This window comes from Hippichthys cyanospilos, chromosome 16 (genome assembly GCF_059441005.1).
Source record: "Hippichthys cyanospilos isolate Australia breed blue-spotted pipefish chromosome 16, RoL_Hcya_1.0, whole genome shotgun sequence".
NCBI lineage: Eukaryota > Metazoa > Chordata > Actinopteri > Syngnathiformes > Syngnathidae > Hippichthys > Hippichthys cyanospilos.
The window spans coordinates 10,638,832-10,666,820 of NC_142384.1; the positions used below are offsets into that span (position 1 = coordinate 10,638,832).

The 27,989-nt window shown below is 40.9% G+C and overlaps 2 protein-coding genes and 1 long non-coding RNA gene across 8 annotated transcripts in view; 2 read left to right on the forward strand and 1 right to left on the reverse strand.

Moving 5' to 3' along the window:
* Window positions 1–22,781, forward strand: LOC148410525 (disintegrin and metalloproteinase domain-containing protein 11-like). Of its 6 annotated transcripts, none has more exons than XR_015868078.1 (26): window positions 1–412; window positions 1,236–1,429; window positions 4,527–4,606; window positions 4,723–4,789; window positions 7,448–7,530; window positions 7,617–7,680; window positions 9,083–9,143; window positions 9,379–9,557; window positions 9,673–9,744; window positions 10,341–10,507; window positions 10,582–10,666; window positions 10,754–10,844; window positions 11,141–11,192; window positions 11,443–11,542; window positions 12,203–12,274; window positions 12,344–12,436; window positions 12,502–12,582; window positions 12,672–12,722; window positions 12,798–12,861; window positions 12,930–13,035; window positions 13,519–13,638; window positions 13,713–13,881; window positions 13,962–14,073; window positions 14,927–15,352; window positions 17,081–17,098; window positions 17,198–17,318. XR_015868078.1 is itself a non-coding variant. In XM_088436037.1 (26 exons), exons 1-26 carry the CDS (start codon window positions 352–354, stop codon window positions 17,211–17,213), a joined length of 2,349 nt encoding a protein of 782 aa, XP_088292163.1. In that variant the 5' UTR covers window positions 1–351; the 3' UTR covers window positions 17,214–17,369. The 6 variants fall into 6 exon arrangements, 4 of the variants coding, with proteins under 4 accessions (XP_088292163.1, XP_088292161.1, XP_088292162.1 ...); XM_088436037.1 differs by having other exon boundaries at window positions 14,927–15,017; window positions 17,198–17,369; XR_015868079.1 differs by lacking the exons at window positions 17,081–17,098; window positions 17,198–17,318 and adding an exon at window positions 20,904–21,041.
* Window positions 7,207–8,529, reverse strand: LOC148410526 (uncharacterized). Its single transcript, XR_015868080.1, has 3 exons — window positions 8,360–8,529; window positions 7,753–7,921; window positions 7,207–7,657 (listed from the first exon to the last, which is right to left on the reverse strand). It is a non-coding gene; the product is annotated as an uncharacterized LOC148410526 (long non-coding RNA).
* The window catches only part of LOC148410527 (peptidyl-prolyl cis-trans isomerase FKBP10-like), an 11,910-nt gene continuing 4,860 nt past the window's right edge, over window positions 20,940–27,989 (forward strand). Inside the window, exons 1-4 of the mRNA XM_088436039.1 lie at window positions 20,940–21,089; window positions 25,082–25,285; window positions 26,995–27,217; window positions 27,805–27,950. Of these exons, the coding sequence (XP_088292165.1) occupies window positions 21,074–21,089; window positions 25,082–25,285; window positions 26,995–27,217; window positions 27,805–27,950 (589 nt within the window). The 5' untranslated portion in view covers window positions 20,940–21,073. The remainder of the gene's footprint in view (window positions 21,090–25,081; window positions 25,286–26,994; window positions 27,218–27,804; window positions 27,951–27,989) is intronic.

Genomic DNA, 27,989 nt, shown 5'->3' on the forward strand with positions numbered 1-27,989 from the left:
GCACGCGTACGCACGCACGCGCACGCTGCGGAGCGATGCTTCCGCGGAGCTACGCGTCCTATCGCTCGGCGCCTCTTCCTCGCTGATCGTCACCATCATCCATCCTCATCCTCCTTATCGATCCCCGCCGCCATAAAGAGAAAAAGAAACATGGTTAAATGCATCTTCTGATGTTGATGTCCGCGCGCGAGGAAGAGGAGGGGAGATGATGGCACCAGACGCGCCATAACACCTACCTTGGTCTTTTTGCATCCTCATTTTTATTTTGGACATTTTTTTTCTTCTTCTGTTCGTTTCGGTGACGTTTTTTGGCGGCCTGCATGCGGTGACCGGCGGGAATGTGTGACGACCATGCTGGCGGTGCGGTGCTTCTTGCTCTTTGCTGCAGTGGGCGAGCGGCTGGCGGTGTCAGGTAAGAGAAGACACGATGATTGGCAGATAAGGGGGTGCACACTTTTGTCCGGTGCCGGCCTCCCTCTCTCTTTGCACCCATCAACGCGGAGCCTCTCCGGGTTTTGTGGTGTGCACGGTGTGGCCTGGATGGAGATTTGCTGCATTGACAACATTTGTACTGCAGCCCCCTCATGTGCTAGCAACTCCTTGTTTTTAAGCCAATGGGGATGCACCGCCACAACTTGTGCAACACCACTGCAATGTGTTTTAAGCCCCATTTAGCTCTGCAGAGACGCCACTATAAGCGCTGAGCTACATTAAGGAGCACTTGTGAGCAGAGTGGGTGGTTGGTTAGCACAGTTGCCTTGCAGCCAAAAAGGTTCTGCTGTATGTTTAAGCTCTCATCTTGCGTGGGTTCTCGCAGGGTAGTCCAACCTTCCTCCCCCAGTCCAAATTGCATATGTTAGGGAGACTAAATTGTGTTTGGTATTTATTTACAAAAACACTTCCCACTGCAGGCTGTAAATTACAAAAACATGTAGCGAATGTTGCGGCAACGATTAATCGACGACTAAGCGATCAAATTAATCGATAACTCTTTTCGATAAATGAGTAATCGTTAGAGACCTAGTAAACGTGTCCAATTTAGTTGTTTGTATTATCAAATAGACTCTAAAAGGGATACTAATTCTTATTTTTACATACCATTACTACTTTAAAAACAAAATTTCCCACTTGCTCATTACTGAAAATGACCACGTCACCTATTTTGTCAACAAAAATGGCTTAAACAGTTTATTTATTTTAATCCCTTTTCATTTTCTGCACTCTTTGCCTTCCAGGTGTAAACAGAAGCCCACGCCAGGATGGTGGCACCTGGGATTGGTTGTCCTGGTCCGGGCAGAGAACTGGGGACAGCGAGACTTCGGCCCAGATGACCTATCCAAAACGTCTGGTGCAGACGACTGAGTCGGAGCAGGAAATGGCTCATGATCACCTCGACACCAGAGTGAAAAATGACACGGGAACCAACTCGGTGAGTTCGAACTCAGGATGGAGATCATGTGATTGCACAAGTGTGCACACCCATTTATGATAACCCGTTCATATGAAGATAAGGGGAGATGTCAAATGTAACTAAACCACCAGGACTTGCCAGAAATTTCTGCAGTTTCATCAGTGTTGCTGCTAATCTCTTGGCAGCCTTACTGATCATTTTTTTTGCACTGTGGCATGATCAATTTTGGACTACCAATTTCGTTTTTGTGATATGTCAAACAAGTGACGTATTTTACAACGAATGATTGGCAGCAATTGTTAGGATGCCATGCGAGCAATCTGTACTCCCAACACGATCTAGGAATTAGGCATCCCTACGCTAAATGGTCTTATGATCATGTCATAAATCTATTTTTTATATTTATTTATATATTTAATTTGCTTTTTAATGTATTTAAATTAGAGGTGCTAGAATTAATCGATTAATCAATTGCCAACTTCATGAGGGACCTAAAATTGTCCAAATGTTCACAACCTCTATATCTCGTATATAAGGTATATAACCTTATATCTCGACTTGAGGATACTGCTGGAAATGTGAATTTCCCTACGGGGATGAATAAAGTATCTATCTATCTATCTATCTATCTATCTATCTACCTTAGGCTCTCTATTGGAAATATTGTCAGATTTCCTCTGTTCTCTATGGAAGCAGACTTATTAGCAGTGTGTGGGATCAAATGAAAGCATTTGCAAACATCTGCTTTTACTTGTGAAAACAGTGATCACCATTTTTTGCTGATTTTCTAATATATACCATGATATATTTCATGATATATATCATATTTCCCACCAAAAAAGCAATCAAATCTTTGAAAAAATACTCTTTGAATTTGAAATAAGTTAAAAAATAGATAAATAAAAGGAAGGAAGGAAGGAATGAAATTACAATTTCAAAAATTCCCATGACAATATTGATTACTTAAGCATCAGAATAATTGACATACTAATCAATTATTAAAATAATCATTATTTGCATGCCGAATCGAACTATTTTGTTTAGAAATGTTTATGAACTGTTATCAATGCGTACTTTACAAATGTAACCACTTTCTTCAGACCAATCCCAGTACAGACAATGGCCTCTTGAATAATCACCAATACCGAGTACCGATGCCACAAAATTATCCTAAAAGAACAATGACGGATCATTTAAAAGAATGGCTTACCTATTCCATTATCCTGAGTTAGAATATAATGGCTGTAATGGCAGTTTTCTATAGATCTCATTTTTTTATTTCTAGTGTGACTATAAATTATATCCATAACGCTGTATACTGGCTGATTACTGTAGCAGTTTAGCTGATTTTTTTTTCCTTTGAAAATGTAAGACGCAGGTTGAAAATGTAAGACACAGGCAGACTTTTGCTAGCATGTGCGTCTTGTCGCACGTGGGCGTGACGGCATCAAATCGACAGCCTGTCAGTCTCCCTCTCTGGCTCCAGCATCTCTCTGCAGCTACTCGACTGTGCTCAACTATGCAAAGTGGCATCCATTCAGCATGCGCCTGTTCTTTTTGACCCATTTAGTCGGTGAGAATCCCTCGGAATGTCAATGCGGCTCGCCTCGCCGCTTTTGCTCATGCCACCTGACCTGCTTTGCGTGCGTGTTTGCTCACGCACGAGCTTCTTCTTCTTCTTCTCGTGTTTGCGTGATTTCTTTATATTGCGGGCCTTTGTTTGCCGTCACATCGCATCATCGGGCAGGGAGGGGGCCGCTGGGGCTCCCAGCGGCTTCATTTATTCAGTGGTGTGTTGAAGTATGTCCCCATTAATTATAGATGGGGTCCATGTCAGCAATAAGCCATGGTCCTTGTTGGAGCGATCCAATGATGCTCGAATGCCAGCTACTTCCTGTCACATGACAGGATGCTGTATTTAAAATCATGTTGCATAGGTGTTTGGCCAAATCTGGTTCTGAACCATGTGCGATTTTCTTAACATTTTTTTTTAAATCAATTGATTCAAATGATCAGGATCGATATCAGGTTTCCTCTGAGCTTGCTGATGGACTGATCATTTGAATCAGGTCCGATGGGCGGACAGACACCTCAAAAACATGCAGGATAGTAGCCCTCGAGGACCGGGGTTTTTCACGCCTGGCCTACGATAATTGCTTATTTTATTTATTAAAATATTTACTTTGGAAAACAGTGATCAAGGTTTTGTGGGGTTTTCTGACATTCTACACACCAAACCAGGAACTTGATCATAGTTAATGAATGTCAGTTTGAAATATGTTTTTTCATAAAGGCATGGAAATAAAAATGTGCTTTTTGAAATTTGATTAGTTGATTAACCAACCAAATATTCGACAAATTAATCGATTATCAAAATAAATATTTGCAGCCCTTACAAAGCACTTTACTGACCAAACTAGTAACCAAATTTAAAATGAAAAAAATGAATCGATTACGAAAATGATCAGTGGAGAGCAGCCCTAAAACGAAAAATGTGCATCCAATACAAGCGATCGGAATCGTTTTTTGACGATCCCCCTCATGTAGAATCAGTCTGAAAATCAGAAACAAAATCTCCAAATCAGAAGTCTCCTAATATGAATTTATAAATCTCTTGCTTTAACCTGGAAACCAAAATGACAAAATTCATATTTTCCACTTCACCCAAAAACATAGACGCCTGCTTTTGCATTTGAAATCTTTAAATGTTCCCAGTCAAACAAAGGATCATTGTTGTTTCCTGAAAAATTTATGCTCTATTTGTATGTAGGCTGTGATCTATTTTATTGTACAAGCTGAGTGAGTCACTGCAGCCTCCATCAAAGCTCCCCTGGTGCTGTCGGATCCTCTCTGTTTCGTCTGCACCTCATTTCTCTCTGCTGGGTCCTTTTACTGCCTCCTCACCTCCACACTGGCCAGGATCCAGCGTGAGAAGTTCGGCCGTCATCCATCATAGTAGTTTAAGTGGCGAGATGCTTTCAAAGCGTTATCGATTCTCTCGAATTATTCATGGGGCTTCACAAGAGCAGCTCTCTTAAATAGAAATCTTTTGTTGTGCTTTGGCGTATCAGCACACTGTCTCCTCATTGATTTGTTTATGTTTTTGTACTTTTAGCGGGTTGTCCATTTGGCCCAAAGCTGTTTCCAGGTGGAAGCCTTCGGACGTACCTTCACGCTGGAGCTGGAGCTAAACCAGTTAGTACTGCCCGCTCAGCTTGTTTGTATGGACACGTCAATGCTTTAATTGCTGCAGATGTTTCACATTAGTACTTGTGCACACAGAGAGAGCCTCATGCGTCCTCTCTTTGCAGTCACCTGCTCTCCTCCGACTATGTGGAGCGACATTTTACGCCGGACGGTCGAGCTTTGCAATCGCCGGTAAGAGACAAAAACATTAAGTGTCGAACATTGTTGGGGGTGCTTTACTGGACAGGAGTCAGCAAGCAGATACATCACAATTTTGTTGTTTCTTTTGTTTCTATGGATGGGCCACCACTGGATTGAAGGAGAGGTCAAGTCAAAAATATTCTTTACAAAAAGTAATATTGTGTTTGTAGTATATGAATTAAACTGCAAAATCCACCCATTTTTATCTATCTTATGGGGCGGCCATCTTGCCACTTATTGTCAACTGATAATGACATCACAGTTGCCCATTGCTCCTAACGACACAAACGGCTCAGTTTGTGAATACCACATGACCAAACACAGGAAACAAGTGAAGCATGATTGGGCCTTCATCCTCAAGCTGTCATCTTCAGTAGACAGCAGTGGCAAAATGGCTTCCCCTGAGATGGACAACAATGGGTGAATTTTGCTGCTTAATTTATATTCCACAAATGCAATATTAATCAGAATGTCATGTTTAGACGAATGATGGTACATGGAACATTGTAAAGAAAGGTCTTTGGGTTGACTTCCTGTAATACGTAGATTCAAACGACCATGCATACGTCATCTACCCAAACTCTTTTTCAGAGTTCTAACATACATGATTGATGCGATAAAAAGATGACTCCACCGTGTAATAGGCGGCTATAAATCTGCATGCAAACGTACCTTAAATTTATTTATTAACTAGATTATTTCTGGGTAGAATTAATGTTTAAAAACACGTTTTTCCAAATGTTGAGTGAAAAATGAGTTCAAACGTGCAAATGGCCCAGGTAAGGACCAATCATGGCTCAGCTGGAGAATGTCACATGACCCAGAAACCCAGAAAACTGGTGAGCCTGGAGCACATATGCACGTGGAAATATGTTTTTACATGTTAATTGTAAGTTTTTACAGCTGATATTGGCTGTATCCATGTTAACAAAACAGGTCAACCTCTCTAAAATTCATTTCAAATTTCAATCTTGTGGCGTCATAATGCCAAAAAGGCTCTCACAAAGTGAGATCAAGGTGAGGTTGTATGGCACTTGTCAGGCGCTTGAAATGTTTTTTGCTCTCAAGCTTTTTTCAACACATTTGATTGGCTGATCATTTGTAAAAATAACACACCACATGGGGATAGTAATACTGTTTGATGAAAAGGATGAGTGACAATACAGTGTTTAGGCATTTAAGATTTCTACCACATTTTTTCTGCCTAATGAAAAGCATCACAATGTTGTTGTTTTTTGAGATGTAAAGACAGTCAAAAAGTTTGTCTGTTTTTCATTGGCTAGCCTCAGTGTACAATATTTTGTTACTTCCGTGCAGGTGTGTAATGAAGTGGCCGCACTGTCTATTTTAGGCCTCACCAAAACTTGCGCTTGCTTTTAGGATATTTTTATGTCTTCTTGATGGGTTTTAATTGTCACCACGTGTCCTATTTTTGGAAAGCGCTTCCGAAATAGTCTGCCACATAAGCATTTAGTACATTTGCGCATATGCTTGAAAATCAAAGCAAAAGAACAAGAAGCTACTCTAGGATGTCGCCATTTTCTAGAAATAACAGTAAAATGATGTCCACAGAGGATTTCGCATGCCCGCTACTAGCCAGAAGGCATGCTAATGTTTCGCTTTGTTGCCCAACGAGCCACCCAACCGCTCTGCCTCCGTCCTCCTGACCAATGGCTATTCTGTCTCCAAGGCAACCAGTTAGCTCAGCGGCGTCATTAAGTTCCTGGCAGCGGAGAGAATGAGAGACGAGGTTGGCGGAAGGGAGAGGAGGGAAAACGGGAGTAAAAAAGCATTCCCGAGTGCGTTGAGTGGCTGGCAGAAGACAAGGGAGGATGGAGGGAGATGGAGTCCTGCGTGGAGGCCAGATTGTGGCGCCGCTTGACGGAGGCGTCACGTGACGCCACGGGACGTGGGAGGCGCGATGCGTTCGGGGACGTGCGTCACCGAATCGGGCCTTTCTTTTCAAATGGCAAACCTCCATTTAAGGAGCACGGTGATCCATGCTTCAAAGTCACTGAAATTGAAAGAATTTGCGTAACGACGGAACGATACATCTTGTATGCGACATAGATTATGTCCCACAAAATTGCCCAAAACCTTTTTTTTAACTGTACTGTATTGCTTTTCATTTCAACTGTTTGTGGAAAAAGACAACTATAATTGGAGCTTCAGTAGTACTTAATGTATTTAGTATGTGCAGTAAATACAATTCATTTATTCAATAATATTTTATTATATAATTTATCAAATGGGCAAGTAAAAAAAAAAGTTTTTACAAAAAGATGTTCTATTTTGCTCTACTAGTACATTTGTGGAATATGAATTAAGCAGCAAAATTAATACTTTAGAAATTCTTACTCTGTTTGTGTTTCTTCTAAAAAAATATGACCAATAGTGACACGCTGATGTGACTTTAAGTACCAGGTGTTGATTTATTGAAGAGCTCCTTCCAGGAAGGCTCGACTTCCACCTCACTTGTCATTTGCAGACGAGTATGGGACGCAAAGTAGGTCACAAACGGTTCTGCTGAGGGAGATTTTTTTTTTTCTTCTTCTTTACCTCGCAGCTGACCTGTCAAGCTGTGAAGTAGGAAAATGCGCATGTGTGTCACCGGTTGCGAGAAACCTCCATGTTTGTGTGTGTCCACAGGGAGGAGAGCACTGTTACTACCAGGGAAGGTTACGAGGTGTGCCGGAGTCCTGGGCGGCCCTCTCCACTTGCCACGGTCTGTGGTAAGACCCCCTACCGTCACCGCTTTGACCTTTTATGCACTTTATAACATATTCATCTTGTGTATGGCCTTTTTTTTCATTCAAAGTGGGATGTTCTCAGACGGTCTCTTCTCCTACGGGATTGAACCTGTTCACAATGACAGCAGCGGGGTAAATAATACAGAAATCAAGCTTATACATGTACATGGCGTGCCAAAAGTGGCGAGTGACATTTCATAATACCTTCCACGTTTTTTTTTTTCCTTCTTTCCTTCATTGCGCCATCCTTCCAAGTTCCTTTCTTGTCTTCAAAACCTGTCCAATTCCACGGCTCAAGTGCTGGTCATGTGATATCCACAAACTGAGCTGGGATTGGTCGTTACCCGATCCTTGCGCACGTCAATATTTTCAGCTGGCAGCAAATGTGGCAAAATGTGTTTTTAACATTGTTAATTGCACATGAAACTAAAAATGTAATTATAAAAAACTTTTTACAGTGGAAAATGGCAAAAGAAGAGAACTACCCTTTTAAAAAATAAACAGTGACCCGCTCATGAATTTACATTGTTGGAATTTGGAAATATGTTTTTACCCTGTGACCAGGTTATTCCTGCGTGTTCGTTTAATCTCCCCTTAAAGGAGTGATTTACGTACATATAACTAATAAAATAATTAATAAACATTAAAGAAATATAAAGTACCTTGAAATACAATCATGTCGGCACTCACTGTTCATTGCAATTTGAGCCGAGCTTTATCTCCAAAGTCCAATACTGTAAGTTCAAAGACAGAATTCTGGGCTTTCTTCTGCTACCGAAAACTTGTGAACAAGTTGGGCAGAAAGAAGCACCTCTAGCGAGTTTCGCCCAAGGTTATATTCCTGTAGTTTGCAATCGATGAGAACGCTCCATTGCGTAGGGCCTCTGGGTGGGAACATCATGTTTTGACGCCATCTCGTTTGGTTCGATTCCCTCATCCAAGGATTGTTCCGGGTTGGCCTGACCGATCCCCTTCTCCAGCCAAGGCCCTGCAAAACAATTATTCCCCCAAAAGCCCCCAACTCCTTCTCTGTTCTATAAACATCCACTTCCTGCCATTTCCCTGAAGAATGAAATTCTTTGGCCCTTTTTCCTGGCCCACACTACACCATTAAAAAGCCATACCGAAGCTAACAGTTATTTTGTTTTCCCTTCTTTGCCAAAGTAACCTCCCCATTGTTCATGTGGAAGTAATAGCAGTCCTGTATCAGTAACCTTGGTTATACAAATATAGCAATTAATAACAACATAATCACACAATGTGAGCACAAGCACACCGCTTTTCTATTTGTCTCTGAACCCAAGGTCGGATTCCCAAGTTTAACACAAGTTCAAAGATATGAAAGCTTCAACCACGGAGAACAAAGTTGTTTATTTGTTTTCAAAGAATTACTGATTAACTTGATTCAACTTCGCCTTCAGGATCAACATAAATATTGAATTAACATGCAAGCTACTCCAAAGTACTTTTTCTCTCCTTCAACATTTACACTTTTTCTTTTGCACGAATATTACCTGATTGCCTTGTGTTGTAGGAAAACGGCGCCCACCTGATCCATAGGATGTCAGATTTCAGGCTCACCCCCCACTGTGCAGGTAGGCAAGATCATTTGTGTGCTTGATTTGGCAACGTCCAAAATAACCTCATGTTTTGGTCTACAACATAGCATTCCCTTTTTACTATTCCTTGTCATCATAGCTGCATATATAAAACCTATTTGGAGTGTGATTCCAGATTTTTTTTTTTTTTTTGGAATAATGCAGATAAGGTGATAATTACTTTCCTAATGACTTTGATAATGAACTGCAATGTTTGCCTGTGTGTGCCAAGACTGCACAGAGGACAACGAGTGGGATGGCAGAGGAGGTGGCGAAACCCAAAGGGGGGCGCCACAGCAGCAGCAGGAGGTGTCGGGTGCACCAAGGCGATCCAAGAGGTTTGCTCGCAGACCCTCCGTGCAGACCGAGACCAAATATATCGAGTTGATGGTGGTCAACGACAATGACATGGTGAGGGTTCGTAGCCTGATGTGCCTCTTTGCTGGGCTGTTTGACAGTGAAGGTTGATTTGTGTGTGTGTGAGAGTGACAATCCATCCATCTGCGCATGTTTTGTCTCCTCACAGATTGGACAGCTGCGACGCTCCGGCAGCCAAACGAAAAACTTTGCCAAAGCGGTGGTCAACATGGCGGACGCGGTACGTTGTTTGGAATGAGCATACTTGCATACTCTATATCAGTGGTTCTAAAATGTATCCCTTGGGGTACATGAAGGCATTTAGCGAGTATTTGTCATTTTTCAAGGTTTCTTCAATCCCATGTAACGGTTTTTAATGCCGTGCCGGGAGCAGTACCTCTTCCTTTTCAAATTAAGAGCAAATAATTTGGAACACGAAGCAAATCATTTCTGAGTTGTATTTTAGTCTTTCCCTTGCACAGCCTTGTGTGACTTGATTTTAAAGTCTTTAAAAAGATGCACACAATTTTGGTTGATGCATTTTCTGACAGATAAGCCAGAAATAAAACAGATCTGACAAGATCTTTTGCTGAATAAAATACAAAAAGAGACACCTACAAAGGCAGTTCCAAAATGTAATCAATCAAACATAGAGGGCACAGCACTCTGTTTTGAGTTTGTTTTTTGTTTTTTTTAATCATCCAAAATTGCTTTGCGCCATTTTAGGAGTAGTTGGCTGAAAATAATATTTCATAGAATTGAAAAATGATTAAAAACCACTTGGGTTTTAGCCCCTTCATAACCAAAGGGTGTTTCCTGGGTGTCGTGATCCTGTAGATCTACAAGGAGCAGCTGAACACGAGAATCGTGTTGGTCGCCATGGAGACATGGACCTCAAAGAACATGGTGCCAGTGGTGGAGGACCCTCTGACCACACTTCAGAATTTTATGAAGTACAGGCGGGACAATATTCGCGAGCAGAGCGACGTTGTCCACCTTTTCTCGTGAGTAGATGAATTTTGAACGTAGTGCAACCTTTGCTGTTGTCACACTGTTTGTTTCTCTTGTGCACCTTTAGAGGGCGCACGTTTCAGAGTGGCCGTAGCGGGACGGCATACACAGGAGGAGTCTGCTCTCCGACGAGGGGAGGGGGCATCAATGAAGTGAGGGAACTTTGTTTTTCTTTAGTACATGTCAAAATGTCTTGAACACCCCTTAATTCAGGTTGTTTTTTGTTTTTTTTGCTTCAGTTTGGGAATGTTGGTGCCATGGCCATCACTTTATGCCAGAGCCTGGGCCAGAATATCGGGATGAAGTGGAACAATGCACGGAACTCTGCGGGTATGATGTGAAGTAAGGGGTGCTGAGACAGTTAAAAAAAAGAAAAGAAAAAAATTGAAGGAACATTCCTGCACCAGCACTTTTGTAATTAGACTTGTCGTGCTTTTTCACCTGCATTTGGAACATTGCTGGTGCTGAACAATGAGTTTGTTGATTAAAGTTGAAAGGCCATTTGTGTCATTATTAAATGACGCCATTGGAATCCAGTGAGTCTTATCCTGCTGGAACATTTCTATGAAATGCTGACCATCATGTGATTTCATAATTTGAAGGCCTTGTTCCTTTTTTTTCCGTAGGAGACTGCAGGTGTCCCGACACCTGGCTAGGCTGCATTATGGAGGACACTGGGTAGGATGTAAAGAATGAATTTACTTCATTTTATCGTATGAATCAAAGGAGAAATTTGGTGCATCGCACCAGATGGCGCTGTACACAGTTTGATGAATTTGAGTAACATTTGTAGTACAGATGGTTGCATTGTTGTCACATTGTACCATAACGCCATTAATCACCACAACGTTTGCACCATGTTATCATTGCATTGTATTTTTATGACAATGGTCTTGATGTTTGTATTTTTGTTTGCTTTCTGACGCAGATACTACCTACCCAGAAAGTTCTCTCGTTGCAGCGTGGATGAGTACATCCAGTTCTTGCTCCGGGGAGGAGGCAGCTGCCTTTTCAATAAGCCCTACAAGGTGAGAGGACCGACAAATAAATATATCGAGCCTTGTTATTTTACTGTCAGATTAAACATTAGACAAAAACATCACTGGTCGTAGTTTTGCATTTAAAACATCTGCACAACTTTGCTTTCTGCCAACTTAATGCAAACACATTACAAAATGGCATAGATGGGCTGACAAAAAGCAACTCTGTGTTCCAACTTTTAAACAATGAGCACAAATGGTGCAGCAACACATTAAGACAGACAAAACATCAACAGTCCTTTATCATCTGCAATCAATTGCTAATGTTACGGCAACAAACCATGTCGCAGTAGTTGTGAAAGTAAGCTTCATTAGTGTCATCATGACTATCTACTACTTCCTGGTGGTCAAATACTGCTCTTCAGAAAGAGATGCATTGCATTAATCATCATGCATGACCTTTTTTTCCTAACTGCTCGATGAGTGTATTGTTTTTAGAAGTTGTAGTATTATAGAATAGTATTTTCGTTGTTGTTGTCTGTTGAGACAAGTATCTTCCTCAGTTTCTGTTCTCAGTATAGAGAGAAATCTGTGGCTTTCGAATATAACTTTAATAATCTGCCCCGTCATGGTAAACTTGCAAAGAAATGTGTGCCAAATAAGATTTAGTTGTTTAATGGTTCAAAATTAGTTCGTTTATGCTCACAGCTGCTAGACCCTCCAGAATGCGGCAATGGCTTTGTAGAAACCGGTGAAGAGTGTGACTGTGGATCCCAAGTGGTGAGTATAAATCTCCGTTTTTGATGCTATTCCAAGACAGCTAAAGCTAAATCGTGTGTGTGGTTGCAGGAGTGCGCTCGCAGTGGAGGAGCCTGCTGTAAAAAATGCACACTCACCCACGACGCCATGTGCAGTAATGGACTGTGCTGCAGTGGCTGCAAGGTGCATACGACAGATATTGATTGGAAGCGTCAGCGCGTAATCGTTAAACTGTTTTGCTTTTTCAGTATGAGCTAAGAGGCGCGGTGTGCCGAGAGGCTGTCAATGACTGTGACATTCCAGAAACCTGCACTGGAGATTCAAGCCAGGTAGTTTCATGCATACATACACATTATCTGCATGTTTGTAGCCCACTTTAAAAGAACCAAAATCAGTTTTTTGTCCGTCCCTTCTGCAGTGTCCTCACAATGTCCATAAGTTGGATGGCTACACGTGTGAAACTAATCAAGTAAGAGCTTCCTTTTGTGCAAATGTACTTTGTGTGTGTACATTTGGATATGTACACGTCATTTTGTCCTTTCAGGGTCGATGTTATGGCGGACGATGTCGCACTCGAGACGGACAGTGTAGGGCGCTCTGGGGTTTCAGTAAGTATTGCTTGACTAACTTCATCGTATTGTTTCAGCCTGCTCTTATTTTTCTATCATCTGCCAAGATTCAGCAGACAGGTTTTGTTATGAGAAGCTCAACGCCGAGGGGACGGACAAAGGGAACTGCGGTCGGGGTCCAGGCGGCCAAGGCTGGCTTCAGTGCAACAAACCGTGAGTGATGGCCTTTATTTTTATGGAAGACAACTTACAACTCATTACAATTCATTATTTTGGAGTGCATATTTGGGTGTTTTAACAGTGTTTGTGAGGCGCATACCAACAAAATCCTTATGAAATACTTGCGCACACACACCTGAAAAATGACCGCCAGTCGGGCGGTCTCATTCTCATTTGGCAGCGAATGCAACCCAAGTTTGGCAAACAGAGAATGATGAATTTTTAAAAGTTAAAGTTTGTGTATTGTTATTTTTCATCTTTAAAATACACAATATGGCAGTTTTTGTTTTTTGGAGCATTTTTGACAGCATATCCGTGTTTTGATTAACAAGGGTGGTCATGGAAAGAGTTTGATTCGCATTGCAAAGCACAATTATTTACATTTATTCCTTTGGCCTGTTTTTAGTATACACAAACAGAAAATATGCGATATATGTATTCAGCAATTAACAAACAGTTTGGTTTGGTCCTGTCCAGAGATGTTTTGTGCGGCTTCCTGTTCTGCGCCAATATCAGCAGCAAGCCAAAATTTGGGGACCTTCAAGGCGATGTGACCAGCTTCACCCTTTACCACCAGAACAAATATTTAGACTGTCGGTAAGTTTCGCTCCAAGAGGTTCTGATCCGTCTAGTGAGGATGACTACGGAAACGTGCTGTGCGCTTCTTTCAGGGGCGGCCACGCTCTATTGGAGGACGGCTCGGACCTGGGCTACGTCGAGGACGGCACCCCTTGCGGGCCCAACATGATGTGCTTGGAGCGACGCTGCCACCCGGTGGCGGCCTTCAACCTCAGCAGCTGCGCTGGGTCCAACTTGGGACGAATCTGTTCTGACCATGGGGTAGAGCGACCTAGCGTGAAGTTCCAATGCTGAGCAGACACAAGTAGTGGATGCTCTGACGATTTTTTTTTTTCTTCCAGACGTGCAGCAATGAGGTGAAGTGCATCTGCGACAGAGACTACACCGGCAAGGATTGCAGCGTCTTTGATCCCATTCCCGAGCCCACCGTCCCGACGGGCCCGGAAAAGAAAGGTGCACAGCAACTCTTTATTGTTTACTCCTTTAAGCCTTTAACCATTCTTTAACACTGTCCTCCTATCATGTCTCATAACATTTTCATGGTTTGTTAACGTTAGTTGCCTGGGAACTTCAAGTTGACTATGCTAATTTGGATTTAAGACAAATCCAAGCAAAATGTTGTTTGTTTTTTTAAATATTTTTTTTCTATGCATTTCCACTAGTCTAAGCACAAATATCCTTTTTAAAATTAGAGATAGTATCATTGCTAGTAGTAGATAATATCATTAGGAGTCAAGGAGGTCAATAATCGATATTTGGAGCCAATATTTTCAGTACAACAGAATATATCTTTATTAAAAATAATTTTAGACAACATACAACTTCATAGCAAAATCTTGAAAAAGTTCAAGGAGCTCCCAGGTTATCAAAAGGTTTAAAAAAGTTCAATAAAAGCGTAAAAAAGTAAAAAGCTCCCTAAAATTCTCAAACCCTTTAAATGTTCCAAAAATTTCATAAACAAAAGTGGAATGTGTCCCCAGGGTCTTCTGAACAGCTAATAAACTTCAATGAGAATTTAAATAATGTAGTTTATTGAAGTTAACAGTTTCAAATTCATTTTTTATCGGCCATCAATTTTGTAAAATAGCCAATGCCAAGCACCAATTTCAATAAACCCGTGTGTGCGTATTCAACAGAACACACTGTCCACTCTCAGGCCACATTCCATTTAGCTTTACGGGGGAGCTATGGCAAATAAATGAATGCAACTAGAAACCAATTCTCTTCTTTTCTACAAGCTGACTCTTTTCACTGAAGGTTCTGTTTCCTGTTCCTCCTCCTCCCCTGTCCTCCTTCCTTTGCGCAGGTCCTAGTGGCACCAATATCATAATAGGCTCCATCGCAGGTGCTATTCTCCTGGCAGCTATAGTCCTGGGGGGGACAGGATGGGGCTTTAAGTAAGAGTTCTGGCATGCGTTTGTCCTTCCCGCCTGCTTCCACGCTGCTCAACAAGTTTGCCAGGGCTCATTCTGGGGAGGGGCGTGGTCATCGTCCTGCAGCTAAACACACACCTTTGTAGGCTTTAAGATGATTCTAGTGTGCCAGGCACCACCGCTGCATTCCCTCCTTCGCTTTGGCCCGGTGCTCTCCTCACCTGTGCATGCTTCTCGCTTCTCGTCTCCGTTGACACTCTGGCCTAAAAGGACCACCTGCCTTGAACATTTACAGACAGCAGCCCGATTGATTGAAAAGAATCAGAAACACTATTGAAGGAATCCTTTTAGGGTCAGAGGTAAGTGTGTGCAGTCTGCCGCATGTATGCATGAGCTGTCCGTCGGGGTGGGAGGTTTTAGCTTCGACCTGCTGCTCTGCATGTCATGTCGAAGCAGAGGAACCTCTAAAGTCAAACGCAAACTGTTCAAACTTTGATTAGTTTAGGAAGCTGTTTTTGCCATGAGAAAGAATTAGAACGGAACGAATCAGTTTGTGAGTTTTTATTTTTATATAGTAACTCAATTTGCTTTTCCTAGCTAAGAGCCTATCAGAGTGATTGTCACCCCATGCACTTTGCAATGTGCCCATTAAATGATAACTATGTGCAAGCGATTTATTCATTCAAATCACATTTTAAACGCTAAATAACACGAAAATATCTTAATACTCAATTATAAACATTGCTATTTACTTTAGGCCTGTTGAGTGAATTGGGCAGGATACTGTACAACGTATGCATCTCACGTCACGAAACCAGGACTGAAGTACTGTACAAACACTGACCCTAGCTATGATCGAGAATCTCAGTGAAGAAAAAGTAATTCCTGTGAGTGTTACTCACTGCAACACATCAATAACAATTCCTCCTAAAATTGTAACTGCAGCATACTTGTAGTATAGTGCTCAGCCAGTTGTCCTTGGGTGCATGTTTGAATGTTTACTGCCTATGTAAGCTGTGTTTATGCTTCAATGTTTTCAAGTGTATGGCACTTTAAAAAAATGTCTAAAACCTGGAAGATTCAACCAGGTGACAAGGTGTCAGATCCAGGTAGCGGGCTGGTGACAATTGCACTGAAGGCTGAAAATGATGGGTGAAATCTACCGTTCTGCAGCAGTTTGTCATTTTATAATGTTTCTCGTCATTTGGCGGTCTGTCGGCAAAAGGGGCGTCCGTCAGTACTGATAGACTGCCCACCTCTACTATACACTGGGTGCGTCATAATTTAACCGTGTGTCATTATTTATAACATGCTCTAATTGTATAAACATTCCCATAGCATAATTGGATTTATTAATTTCCAGAGACCAACAGGCAACACCATCAACACCACAAACATCGTGTTTCTTTTCTTCCTCTCTAGATTAAACAAATCTCATTTAATTCCTCCTAATTAGTGCTCTAATTACATGATGCTAGCAAGCTACGCAGCTAGCTACACAGCTAGCTATCGATTGTAGCTGTTCTAGCCATTTACGGTATTTCAGGCTATTTAGTAACGCTTGAAAAGATGAGTTTATCTATGGACCTTGTTGAGACTACCTACCTAGCTAGCTACGCAACTAGCTATCGAATGTTTTTCTTTGAGTCCTCTACTGTACTTTAAGCTTTCTACTTAAGCTTAAAAACCGTATACTTTGTGGCCCTTGTCGAGACTATCTACCTAGCTACATAGCGAGCTATCAATTTTATATTCGATCCCTCTACAGGACTTCATGCTGTCAAATTAAGCTTGAAAACAGTATATTTAGTGGCCCATGTTGACACTAACTACCTAGCTACGCAGCTAGCCACACAGCTAGCTATCAGTGGTATCTAAAGCGATATTCCTCGTGTTTTAGAGGTTTTACTGTAATCTAATGTAACATAACAGTAAATAAATCTCACAATTGTGCTATGCAAGTAGGTGCATATGAATTGTTGACTCAATTTTCCAGCATGGAGGTGGCCGGTCACTTAGCATTCCCACGCTTCATCGTCATTTATAAATTTTCTCTTTTCTCCCTGTCAAATGCTTTGTGGATGCAGAAACATTCGGAGAGGAAGGTACGACGTCCATCATTTTTTATACTTTCATCTATACTACCACCACTACTACTACTATTATTACTAACAATAATATAATAAAAACAATACATTTTTCAGATCTGGTGGAGGATAAGACACCAATCATCCGTCTCAGTGTCCTGCCAACTTCCTTTCTTCTTCATCATCATCTTGGTCGCACGATGTCCACGTTGGAGGAAAAAAAAAGAAGAAAAAAAAGGGAACAACAACAACAAAATGTCTTCCACTCCTGTTCCCGTCTCTCCAGTCCTCCTTTCATTGTCATCAATGTTCTCTTGACTGTGTGGGACACAGCGGGGTCTTCCTCCAACGTCACGACAAAGCAAATCAGCCAAGATGTCCGCACTGCCTGCCTGAACCACAGACTTCTTCTAATGAAATTTTTACTAGCTTGATTTGTAAAATAAGCTAAAGATGCTAAAGAGGTTCATTCCCTGCCACAGCCTCAAGAGCTCACGCACATTTCCTCCACTTTAAGAGCCTGGACTGGATCATACATGGACCGGATTCAGATTTGATCTGGTCTATATCTGGACTGGACTCATTGTGATCCGGATTTAGTTGGGATGTCTATTGGATCGGGGTGACATCTGGATGGATGGATTTAGAATTCAAATGAATCTGAATCAGATTTTGAGTCAATCTTGACTTCCCGAGCCAGTACCTGCTCGTATAGGTTGTATCTCAACCACATCACCCAGACTGCGTTGAGAACAAATCTATATTTAATCAGGACCAGATGACCGATATAGGCCACATCTCTACCCGGATTGATTATTGAGCAACCTGGACTAGACCTGGACCAAATTTGGACCAGAATTTTACTGTGCTGGACCCTGTCCTGCACTGGCATGAGTCTGAACCTGATTTGGACTAGATTTCTATGATGCAGGCAACCAATTTGCACTGGACCTGGACTGGATTGGGATTGGATCTGGACTAAACCTAAAACACAATATCGGCCCCAATTATGTACTAGACATGGATTGGTCTGGAATGAGATCTAGATTTAGCTGGACCGTTTTGGGCTGTATGGAATGGATTAGGACTGGAGCTCCACTGTACCATCTTTGGACTGAACATGAATAAATCTGGACTGGATCTGGGCTAGTCTAAACTAGGCATGGGCTATTATCAGATTCAATCAGTGTGGAAAAAAAAATCCAAGCATGTTTTCCAAAGAAGAACTTGAGGAAGGACCAAGTGTTTTTATCCCAACTGCCAACTGACTCGTCTGAGTGGACCCGTTTCAGGAAGACTGAACAATTTTGGGATTTTTTTTTTTTTTTTGGGGGGGGGGGGGGGGGGGGGGGTATTAAGACCAGACAATTCACTGACTCGCCATGCTCACCACCTTTCTACTGTTTGGACCCAACGCTTTGCTTTTTTTTTTTTTAAAGAACAGAAGAAGAATGTGTGCACGTCACTACAAAGCCCTTCTACTTTTCAGTGTAATAATAACATGAAGAAGAATGTCACCTAATGAGACTTCGGGGGTTTTCCCCTTGTTTGTGTTCATGGATGTTGAAAAGAGTCCATTTTGCTTTGTTAGTAATTAGCGCCCATCTTCACATTAACAGGGTCATTACATCTGATGTGAGGAAAAAGTTCTCATTCCTAATAGGAACTTGTTATTGTGACAAATTAGTAGGATATCATACAAAATCAGGACATACAAAAACAGTTTCCCTTAGATTAGGGTTCCTTATACAGCGTTTCTATTAACACAATCGAAACTTGGTTTTAAACCAACTGTTTGAGTTTGGAGTTTTTTGAAATACAAGCTATCATTCAGTCAATTTATTTGAGCTGTTTAATAGCACTATATGTTAAAATTTACTATCAAATGTCTTCAAAGAAATATAAACACTTGTTTAAAACAAGCAAACAACTGCCGGAAAAAAAGGCACTGCTAGCTTCATGCTAATGCTATTTTTAGCATCTATGTTGTGGTGCTTTGAGTACTATTTTTTAAATACACATTAGATCAGTTAGTTTTTTTTTTTTTTAGGGAGGGTTTGAAAGCACCACTGTAAAAATTTTAACTGCAATATTTTAGATTTTTTTATTATATATCAACTGCCAGACAAGTGTAAATATTAGTTAACCACTGTTAATATTTATACGAAAACAAAAAAATGTGTTTTCATTAAAAAAAAAAAAATCAAAGGTAAGAAGAAAAATAGCATAAGAGGCTCTTTTCAAGTGTTGACAAAAAAAAAAGCCAAAGAAAAAGCAAAATCCTTTTATGCCCACTTAATCAAGGGACACCAAAATCGCATGTGGTGTCATGTGTACCGGTACTACTTTTTTTTTTTTTTTCCTTTTCCTTCTGGTTTTGAGCCTGCAAAAGTGTTAATTTTTTTGTGTGATTTCCTACTAAATTCTCACGAGAACGCCGCCATTTTGTGTCCCTGAGCGCATCACTTCCTGCAGGGACTGCTCTTTATTGTAAATATGTGCAAGCTATGCTGAATGTTAAAATGCACCGTATGGTTGAGGGGAACATTTTGAACAGCAATTTTTTTTTCTTTACACTTTTTTTTTTCGTTGGTGATTGAGCCCGCTGTCATGGCGGGTGTGTGAGTGTGCATGAGCGTGCACTTTTCTGGATGGGGTTTAAGCTTTGCACTGTGTGGGATGCACTAGTGTGGCACATATTAGGAGAGTGTGTGTAATGTAATGTGCAGAGCTGCTATCATCATTTGAAAAGAAAAAAAAAGACCATATTTTTAGACACTTTTTGAATTTAGACAAAATTTAAAAAAATGGAAGAAAAAAGCCTTGCAGATAGAGAAAAGTGAAGAGGAAAATAAATTTAAAAAATTAAACTTACTCTCGTCACTTCTTGTCTGGTTGTTATGAGATGTTTGTATAATTCAAGAATATTTAAATATTGTTAGTGTTAAAACAGCTTACTTTCCCTCCTATTTAGTGAGATATTTTGCTGTTATTAGCTATAATAGACCAATTAGATAATAATAAAACACATACATAAAATGTTAAGTTTTTTGACATCCATTTTTGAATTACTATTTAGAAAATATGTGATAAAATGAATATTGCTTTTCAAAAAATAACTGCAATGCTGACAAAGAATTTATCAAAAATTAAAATAAAAAATGAAGAATAAAAAATCAACATAAAATACAATAAAAAATACAAGATTAAAAAATGCAGTTTGAAAGATGAAATAAAAAAGTTTGATGCAAACAAATTAGTAAAAAATATGCAATATAAAAAAATTGAATATTCTAAGCTAATTTCTATTTTAATTTAACATTAAAACACACACTATAAAAATAATACATCGCAATGAAAAAAAGTGAGTGTGAAGTCAAAATATTCTTAAAACACATTTTTTTTTTCCAAATTAAAAATAAACTCCCAATTCAAAAAATATATTTTAAATGATATTAATATAATAGCATTTAAAATATTCATACAAAATAGACATAAAAAGAGTGGACAAAATAAGGCCTTTTTTTTTAACTAAATTTAATAAATTACTGAGATTAAACGAGAAAAATACAGCTGATGTACAATTGGATAGAAAAACATCTTATTTTAATATTGAGACAATGTTTGGTATAAAAAAAAAAATTGGACTTCTTTAGCTGCTTTTGTTCCAATTAAAGCTGCAAGGGTGTGGCACAGACAACAGTTATTTTGAAAAAAAACAAAAACAAAACAACATTTAATAATAGAGGCTGATGACAGCCAAGGGCAAACACGTCAATCTTCCATCTCGATCGACATGATGAGTTCCTCCTTTCTCTGTCAGGTTCAAAGTTCACTCCGGCACCTCGCCCGTGTCCCACTTGGTCTTGGGCTCCTGCCACCACTCGGAGAGGATGGACTCCTCGTAGTCGCCCACCCCCTCAAACTCGGCGTCGGGTCGCTCGGAACGCCGAGAGGCGGCTTGAGCTTCCGGACTCACCTCACCCTTGAAAAATGTCAAAAGAGGACAGTAAGCAGACATTTTTATCTTCTTGTTTTCTTCTTGGTCAAAATGTCAGCCTGGAATTCATTGTGGGGAATAGCGAGTTATGGCGTCTTGCGGTCCACACCTCCTGACCACATACCACACGCCGCTGACGGAAAACAACCTCACTTTCCACCCCCGGATTCGGACCATACGGGCTACTTGCTACTTAGCCGTAATGCCGCAAGCAATCTCTAAGGCAGTGTGATATTTTCAAGTGAAATGATTTCTTTTCTTCCGCTAAATTCATTTGGGGCCAACTTCCAAAAGCTGGCCTTTGCAGATTGCGTCGCGTGTACCTCGTGCTCTATTTGCAGGTAGTTGATAGCAAATTGCAGCATCTCCTTCTGCTTGGTGGTCTGGTTGAAATATCTGGAAGCCTCCTGCAGAGGGAGGAGACGAATTGATTAAATAATTACACCGTACAATATCTTTTTGATCCTCCTGAGACCCAGAAACACAAAACGTGCACAAAAAACAAATAGGCTCGGTCTAACGAGGAAGAGGAGCTAACACAATTTTCTATTCTTTATTTTTCATCAAAATGAATATAAATACTACGGCTCCATTTTTTTGCACCCGAGTCTGAGTCACCCGATTTTGGGGATCAGTCCATAGTCCCAATTTCATACCTCAGCAATATATTAAGGATTGGAAAAAACGTGTAAACTCTTTTTTATCTTTTTTTAATGCACAAAGCCTTTTTTATGAATGGTGAACCACTCATTTAACCAAGTAGCCTAAAACATTGGCTGTATTTAACCATGTTTCTGACTTTTAACATGTTGCGTGTAGTGCACTTTTTTCTTTTCGCATTATCTGTTTGAAAAAAGGAGACTGAATAAAATTTGATGAAATGTACATTTTCTAACGCTGACCCCCCCTCAATTCAGATCAGCTGAAAATGACGTGACTTGGGTCGGAATCTTGACATCCCTTGTAAATACTCTTAATTATTTTAAGGAATACAAAAAACGGATTTTATGTTATGATAATTCATTGACAAACTGTCAATAGGTGCCAAAAAAAAAACAAAAAAACATTGACTTTAGTTTCAATTGGTAATAGTAGTAATAAAGGCTTCTTGTTAGGACGTCAAGGATCTCAAGCGACAAATTTAGCGCTTTCTTTATGGCTGGCGTTAGAATGCAAATAAAATGCACAGCCCGAGTTTTTATGTGACATTGCAGCTGGCAAAGGGAGCGCGGCTCTCTAATTAGAATGCCGACACCGCATTAGCGCCGACGTTCAAGCTTTTGGGACTTACGGGCCTCGGCAGGAAGTCGTCGTCGGCTAGGCCCCACTGTTCCCGGTAGAAGCGGTAGTACTCCACGTTCTGACGCATCACCTTGTCGGCGGGGTCGAACAGCATGTAGCTGGCGGCGCACGGGGCGGCGCTCTTGACGTCGTTCACTGTAGGCGAGGTGGCCGATAATCAAAGTCCATCGGAAGTTGTGTAAAAAGAAAAAGAAGAATCATACGTTTATAATATGAAAACTGGAGGTAGTGGTACATGGTGGCCACGAACTGGTCCACGAAGAAGCCCCCCACGGTGGGAGTCAAATGCTGCTCGCAGCCCACTTTACATTTAAGGGCCTCCAAGTACAGATCTGAACACACACAAAAAAAGCAACCAATCAGCAAATGATCAACATGAAAGATTGTGTTCAAAAAATCAAAATTTATATATATATATATATATATATATATATATATATATATATATATATATATATATATCGTGTGTGTGTATACACATATATACCGTATGTGTTAATGTATATGTATATTTGTGTGTATATTTGTATATGTGTGTGTACACAAACGGATTAAATAATGCTATTTTTTACTTTACATTTTTTTACTTACCATATTTCCCAGACCATAAGGCGCACCTAAAAGCCTTAATTTTTTTAAAAAGCCGATGGCGCTCCTTATAATCAGGTGCGCCTTATATATGGATCAATATTGAGATTAGGATTCGTAGATGGGGAATGAATTGATAAAGATTTACCTGTTTCTTTTGTGTTCTTTTACAGTTGAACAAGGTTGGTCATATTGAAATTGAGTTATTATGCTAGAGTTTTAGAGTTATTATTTGAGTTATTATTGTTATTACTTTGAGTATTACTATATTCTGATTGAAAAAGTTTTAAAATATGTCATTAATTGAGGGTGCGCTTATTAATCCGGTGCGCCTTCTATATGGAAAAGGTTTTAAAATGTCATTAATTGAGGGTGCGCCTTATAATCCGGTGCGCCTTATAGTGCGGAAAATACAGTACATTATTTTTTGTCTTTAAGTGGTGGTGCGTCCCCCAAGAGCCCTCTATACACCAATTATCACAGCCGATACAGTTGTCAGTAGTGGATCTAGTTTCAATTATAGTTTCTAAACTAAACTGTGGTGTGTGTGCACCAACCAGCAAGTGTCGGATAGAAGTCCTTGAACTCGAGGATCTCGTACGATCCGTCGCAGGCGGCCAAGCAGGTCGCGTACACGTCCAAGTAGGAGGTGACGGCCTGCTCCATGAGGCGAGCGCTGCTGCTGAAGTCGCCACTGTTATACAGCGTCACGCTCTTCACGAAGACACTCTAAACACATTTCGCCCAGTTTTTCAATGATGATACTTTTGTGACCAGCAAAGAGCGATCTTAAGATTCAATCATGGGACTAATGATGTGGCAGAACCTCATATGGCTGCTCCTCGTGGTCGATGAGATGGGGCTCTACTTCAATCAGAGTCTTGTAGTAGTTCATGTTTTTGGTCAGCTGGGGGTCTTTGGGGGTTTTCTTTAGGTAGGTATGGGCTGCCGACACCGCCTTTGGCAAGTTGTTCAGCTATGGGAGGGAGTAGAAAGATCAGTAGACAAAAATTCTTGCTTCTACATGCAATGTCCAGATGCACACTGCAACTTACTAGCCGAAGTGACCAGCTGTTATGATTGTGTGAAATAGCTTGCTGGTCGCTGCAGTGACAGAAAGTGAAACACTTCACTCGCATTCGCGTTAGCATTGGCATCTAGTTTCATTAATTTAGCACACAGCATTTCTGGATTTCTGTATCGTGATCTGCCCAAAGCCAGCTGGGATAGGCACCAGCAAGCCTGCGAGCCTTGTGAAGATAAGTGGCTATAGAAAATGGATGGATTTCTTCTTTGTGTAGTTTTGAACTTCTTCTATCATGTAGGTCATTAGGTGGGTGCCACCCAGTGTCCAAAATGTGACACTACAGCACCATTTTATTCCGTTTGATTTTCTTTGCTCTTTACTGAACTTGAAATGAAATTGGACCACTTATTTTCCTTGGGGCATTTTCCTTCCATTGGATATTTGTGATTTATCGTATTTACTTCATTATAAATCTATTGTTCATCTTATTCTGTGTTCTATACTAAATATGTATTACCTAAACACATTTAAGAAAGATAATAGAAAATATATATTATCTTCTACACTTTAAGGAAAAATCTTATATTGGAATTATATGTGACCCAAAAGGAAGTTTTATCTTTATATAAATGTATTTTACAACAATATATTCACAGTTGAGCACTGCTATTCCCTAGGAATTGGGACTGAACAAAAATCTACCTATAAGTGACAGTAATTGTTTTCAACAAAACCATTTGACCCGTCCGGTTCACTGGTACTGAATTGCAAACAGTGTGATTGTTCGTCAGTGGAGCAGTGATGAGCGTGATGACGAAAGCCCAAATCGGCATAAAGCGCCATGCAGAAGAACTGCAGGTGTACCTAATGTTGCGGCGCCAGGGGTTTGCCACATCAGCCCACCAGAGAAGCAGGAGAACAGTGGGGGATTGTTTGGGGGAGACGTGGCAAAAGCTCAACGAATCGCCCGGCACGAGGTCCCTCCGAAAGCTGACTCAAACTTCCCTCCGGCAACTTTTGTTCTCACCTGGAAGTACGCGTACTGTATATATCGATAAGGCGTCCTTTTGTCGAAACTGTCCAGCAGGTCTCGCGGCGGGTGCGCAAGTTGAAACACGGGGAAGTCGGCCTTGCACTTCTTCAGGCACGCCGCCCTCAGGAGGATGTGGCGCACGACGCGGAGATGCCCGTCGTCCCCGCCGTCTCCCCGGCTCACCTCGCTGCAGTTGCGGCCGCAGAACGCCTCGCTGTCCCGCAGCAGGCGGTGGAGCCGCAGGCTGTGCTCCAGGTACTTGACGCTCTCGGCCCAGTTGCGTTCGGTGTACTGCTGCATCGCGTAGTCGAACGTGGATTCCAGCGGCATCAGCTCGGCGGCGGGGAAGCTTCGGAAGCTGTACTTCTCGTACTGGGTTCGAACCGAGAGCAGGGTCGAGGCGAGGAACGCTAACGCCGTGGCCAGGCCGCGCGAGAGCATCGTCACCCGCCGTCTCTCGCTCCCGGGACCGGGTCGCGGAAAACTAGTGGAAACTTGTCTCCTTACTCCTTGACTGGCTGCACGTAGGCAGCGAGAAGCAAGCCGAGGTAGACTTCTCAAATAAAACGACATCCGGGTAAGACTTTCAAAATAATTGCAATACGGCCTCGCATCAACGTATAACCCGCTGTATAGCTAGATGTAAGTATTCCAAATGTTATCTACAATAATTTCTCATAATGCAATAGATACTAGTTTTTCGCTGATAGCCGAAAAGACACATTATTCGTGTTTTAGCGAGAATGCACATTGAAGACAAGTACTCGTGTCCGGTTTTACTCGCGCTTTGTGAAACTTGACTAAATTGTTTCGAATGCCTGGAATACTCATTTAAGACACCCCAACAACCGAGGTATAACATGAGAAAAAATGCTTATCAAAACCTTCTTATAAGCAGATATTCTAATCCAACCAAGCTAACAAATTCAGACATGTTCAGGCCAAAATTATTTCCCAAGGTTCAATAAAATGTATCTTAAAAAAAAGTTAATGACCTGTAATTTGCTTATACTTGCTTGTAGTGTATGTTTCTGTCGGTTTGATATGCATAATTTTACGCACAATTTTAACCTAATGAACCGGATTATAATAAAGATGTGTTTTGTGTAAAAAACAATACACTAGAAATAATGGAGGCTTGCATAATGTCAACAAAGAACCCTTAAGTTTCAACCATGGTGAGTTTGCATTCCCTCTAAATTTCAACCACTCTGAAGATCATATATATATATATATATATATATATATATATATATATATATATATATATATATATATATATATATATATATATATATATATCGTTTAGGTTTATGCCTGTCATACTTAACTAGTATCGAATCTGCCTGCGTGCATTAACTTCCTGCCACACTTCTTGAACTGGAAACTTTGTTGTTTAAAAAATGTAAAATTTCATGACTTTTTTTGCACATAATTGACGTACAGCCAACAGATACACAAGGGACAACATTGCAGAAGATGTGGATGAACGGAATATGAGCGTATAGTTCTAAAATATCGTATCATATTCTTATCTCTTTTTTTCGGGGACTACTATGCTGGCCCAGCAGGAGTTACACGTTTGCACAATTCCATTAAGAGCCACTCCCCTCTCCCCCTTTTTTCTTTTCTCCAGCAGCCACGACGAAGATGAATAAAGTCAAGACAAGAGACAGAACTTGAAACGGACGTTCAGGCTGCGCCTTTAAAAATAAAACCATGAAACACAGTCTATATAAGAAGCATTCTTTTAACATTCAATTTAGTATGTTTCGAGCGACATATTGAGTGACTTGCAATCTGATCAAATTATATTAGCCGTTTCTTGGGCAATTTCATTTACGGTACAGCTCTACATAGTCTATGTTTTACATGTTATATTTTATTTTGAAAATGATGATAGGAAGTTTTTTTTTCATCCCAAACTATCGAGATATACATCTGGTTCGATTCTGAATTGGCAGATGAGGAGTCCTTCTCAGCCGCTCAACTCGGGATGCTCACGCTGCTGCTTTTGTTCCACGTCGTCGCCGTGAAATGTCACGCCGAACCGCCACCGCCGCTGGACGTTGTGGTGGACCGTTACCACATGCCCAAGCGTTGCCCTCGCGAAGTCCAGACGGAGGACTTTGTTCGGTACCACTTCAACGGAACCTTCCAGTCCAACGGAACGATGTTCGACTCCAGGTGAACTTTGTTTTACGTCACTTTTCAATCAATCAATCAATCAAATTTTATTTATATAGCCCTATTCGGTTTCCGTTTAACCTCCAAGGTGTGTTCTGCACACGCGCATCTGTGAACTCATTAAAAGAAAATAGACATGTCGCAAGAGTTTGCATGTAATTTTCAAAATAAATAAACTTTTAATACGTTGCAAATATATTTCATTTGCGGCTGTTGTACTAATTTAACTTCTGAAAAGAAAAAAACTCCGTGCATATTTGTGATCCCTAAAATATAAAGTTTTTTATGTTCTTGTAAACAAATATACGTAATTATTTTTTTAATTCCTGTAAATACCAAATTTAGATAAACATTTTTGAAACCACAACAAATACAAACGATATGTTGATTCTGTAGTGAGCTGCAGCCTCTATTTAAAAATCTCTGAAAACAAAACCACTCATTTTTTAATAAAATATTTAGCAGCTTTTGCTCCTAAATGCAGCCTTTCTCTTCAAACTCCAACATCAACTTTACAGATGTCCAATGTGTCACATGTAGTGTTGTCTTTCTTTTCATTTTGCATCCATATTTGTGCTTGCATGCAGTCACGCCCGAGGTAAGGCATTCGTCAGTCAAGTGGGGGTGGGCCGCCTCATCCATGGAATGGATCGCGGCCTTCTCGGCACCTGTGTCAACGAGCGCCGCAGGATCACCGTCCCGCCGCACTTGGCCTTCGGGAGCGTGGGGACAGGTAATGCTTGTGTAATGGTGGGAAATAACCAAGTGCAAA

Excerpts from the sequence above, each read along its gene's own strand:
- LOC148410525 (XM_088436035.1), top strand. The coding sequence starts at position 352 with ATGCTGGCGGTGCGGTGCTTCTTGCTCTTTGCTGCAGTGGGCGAGCGG. Across the intron at positions 7,531-7,616 it reads TCCACTTGCCACGGTCTGTG|TGGGATGTTCTCAGACGGTC; the intron begins GTAAGACCCCCT and ends TTTCATTCAAAG. Across the intron at positions 9,144-9,378 it reads GCTCACCCCCCACTGTGCAG|ACTGCACAGAGGACAACGAG; the intron begins GTAGGCAAGATC and ends GTGTGTGCCAAG.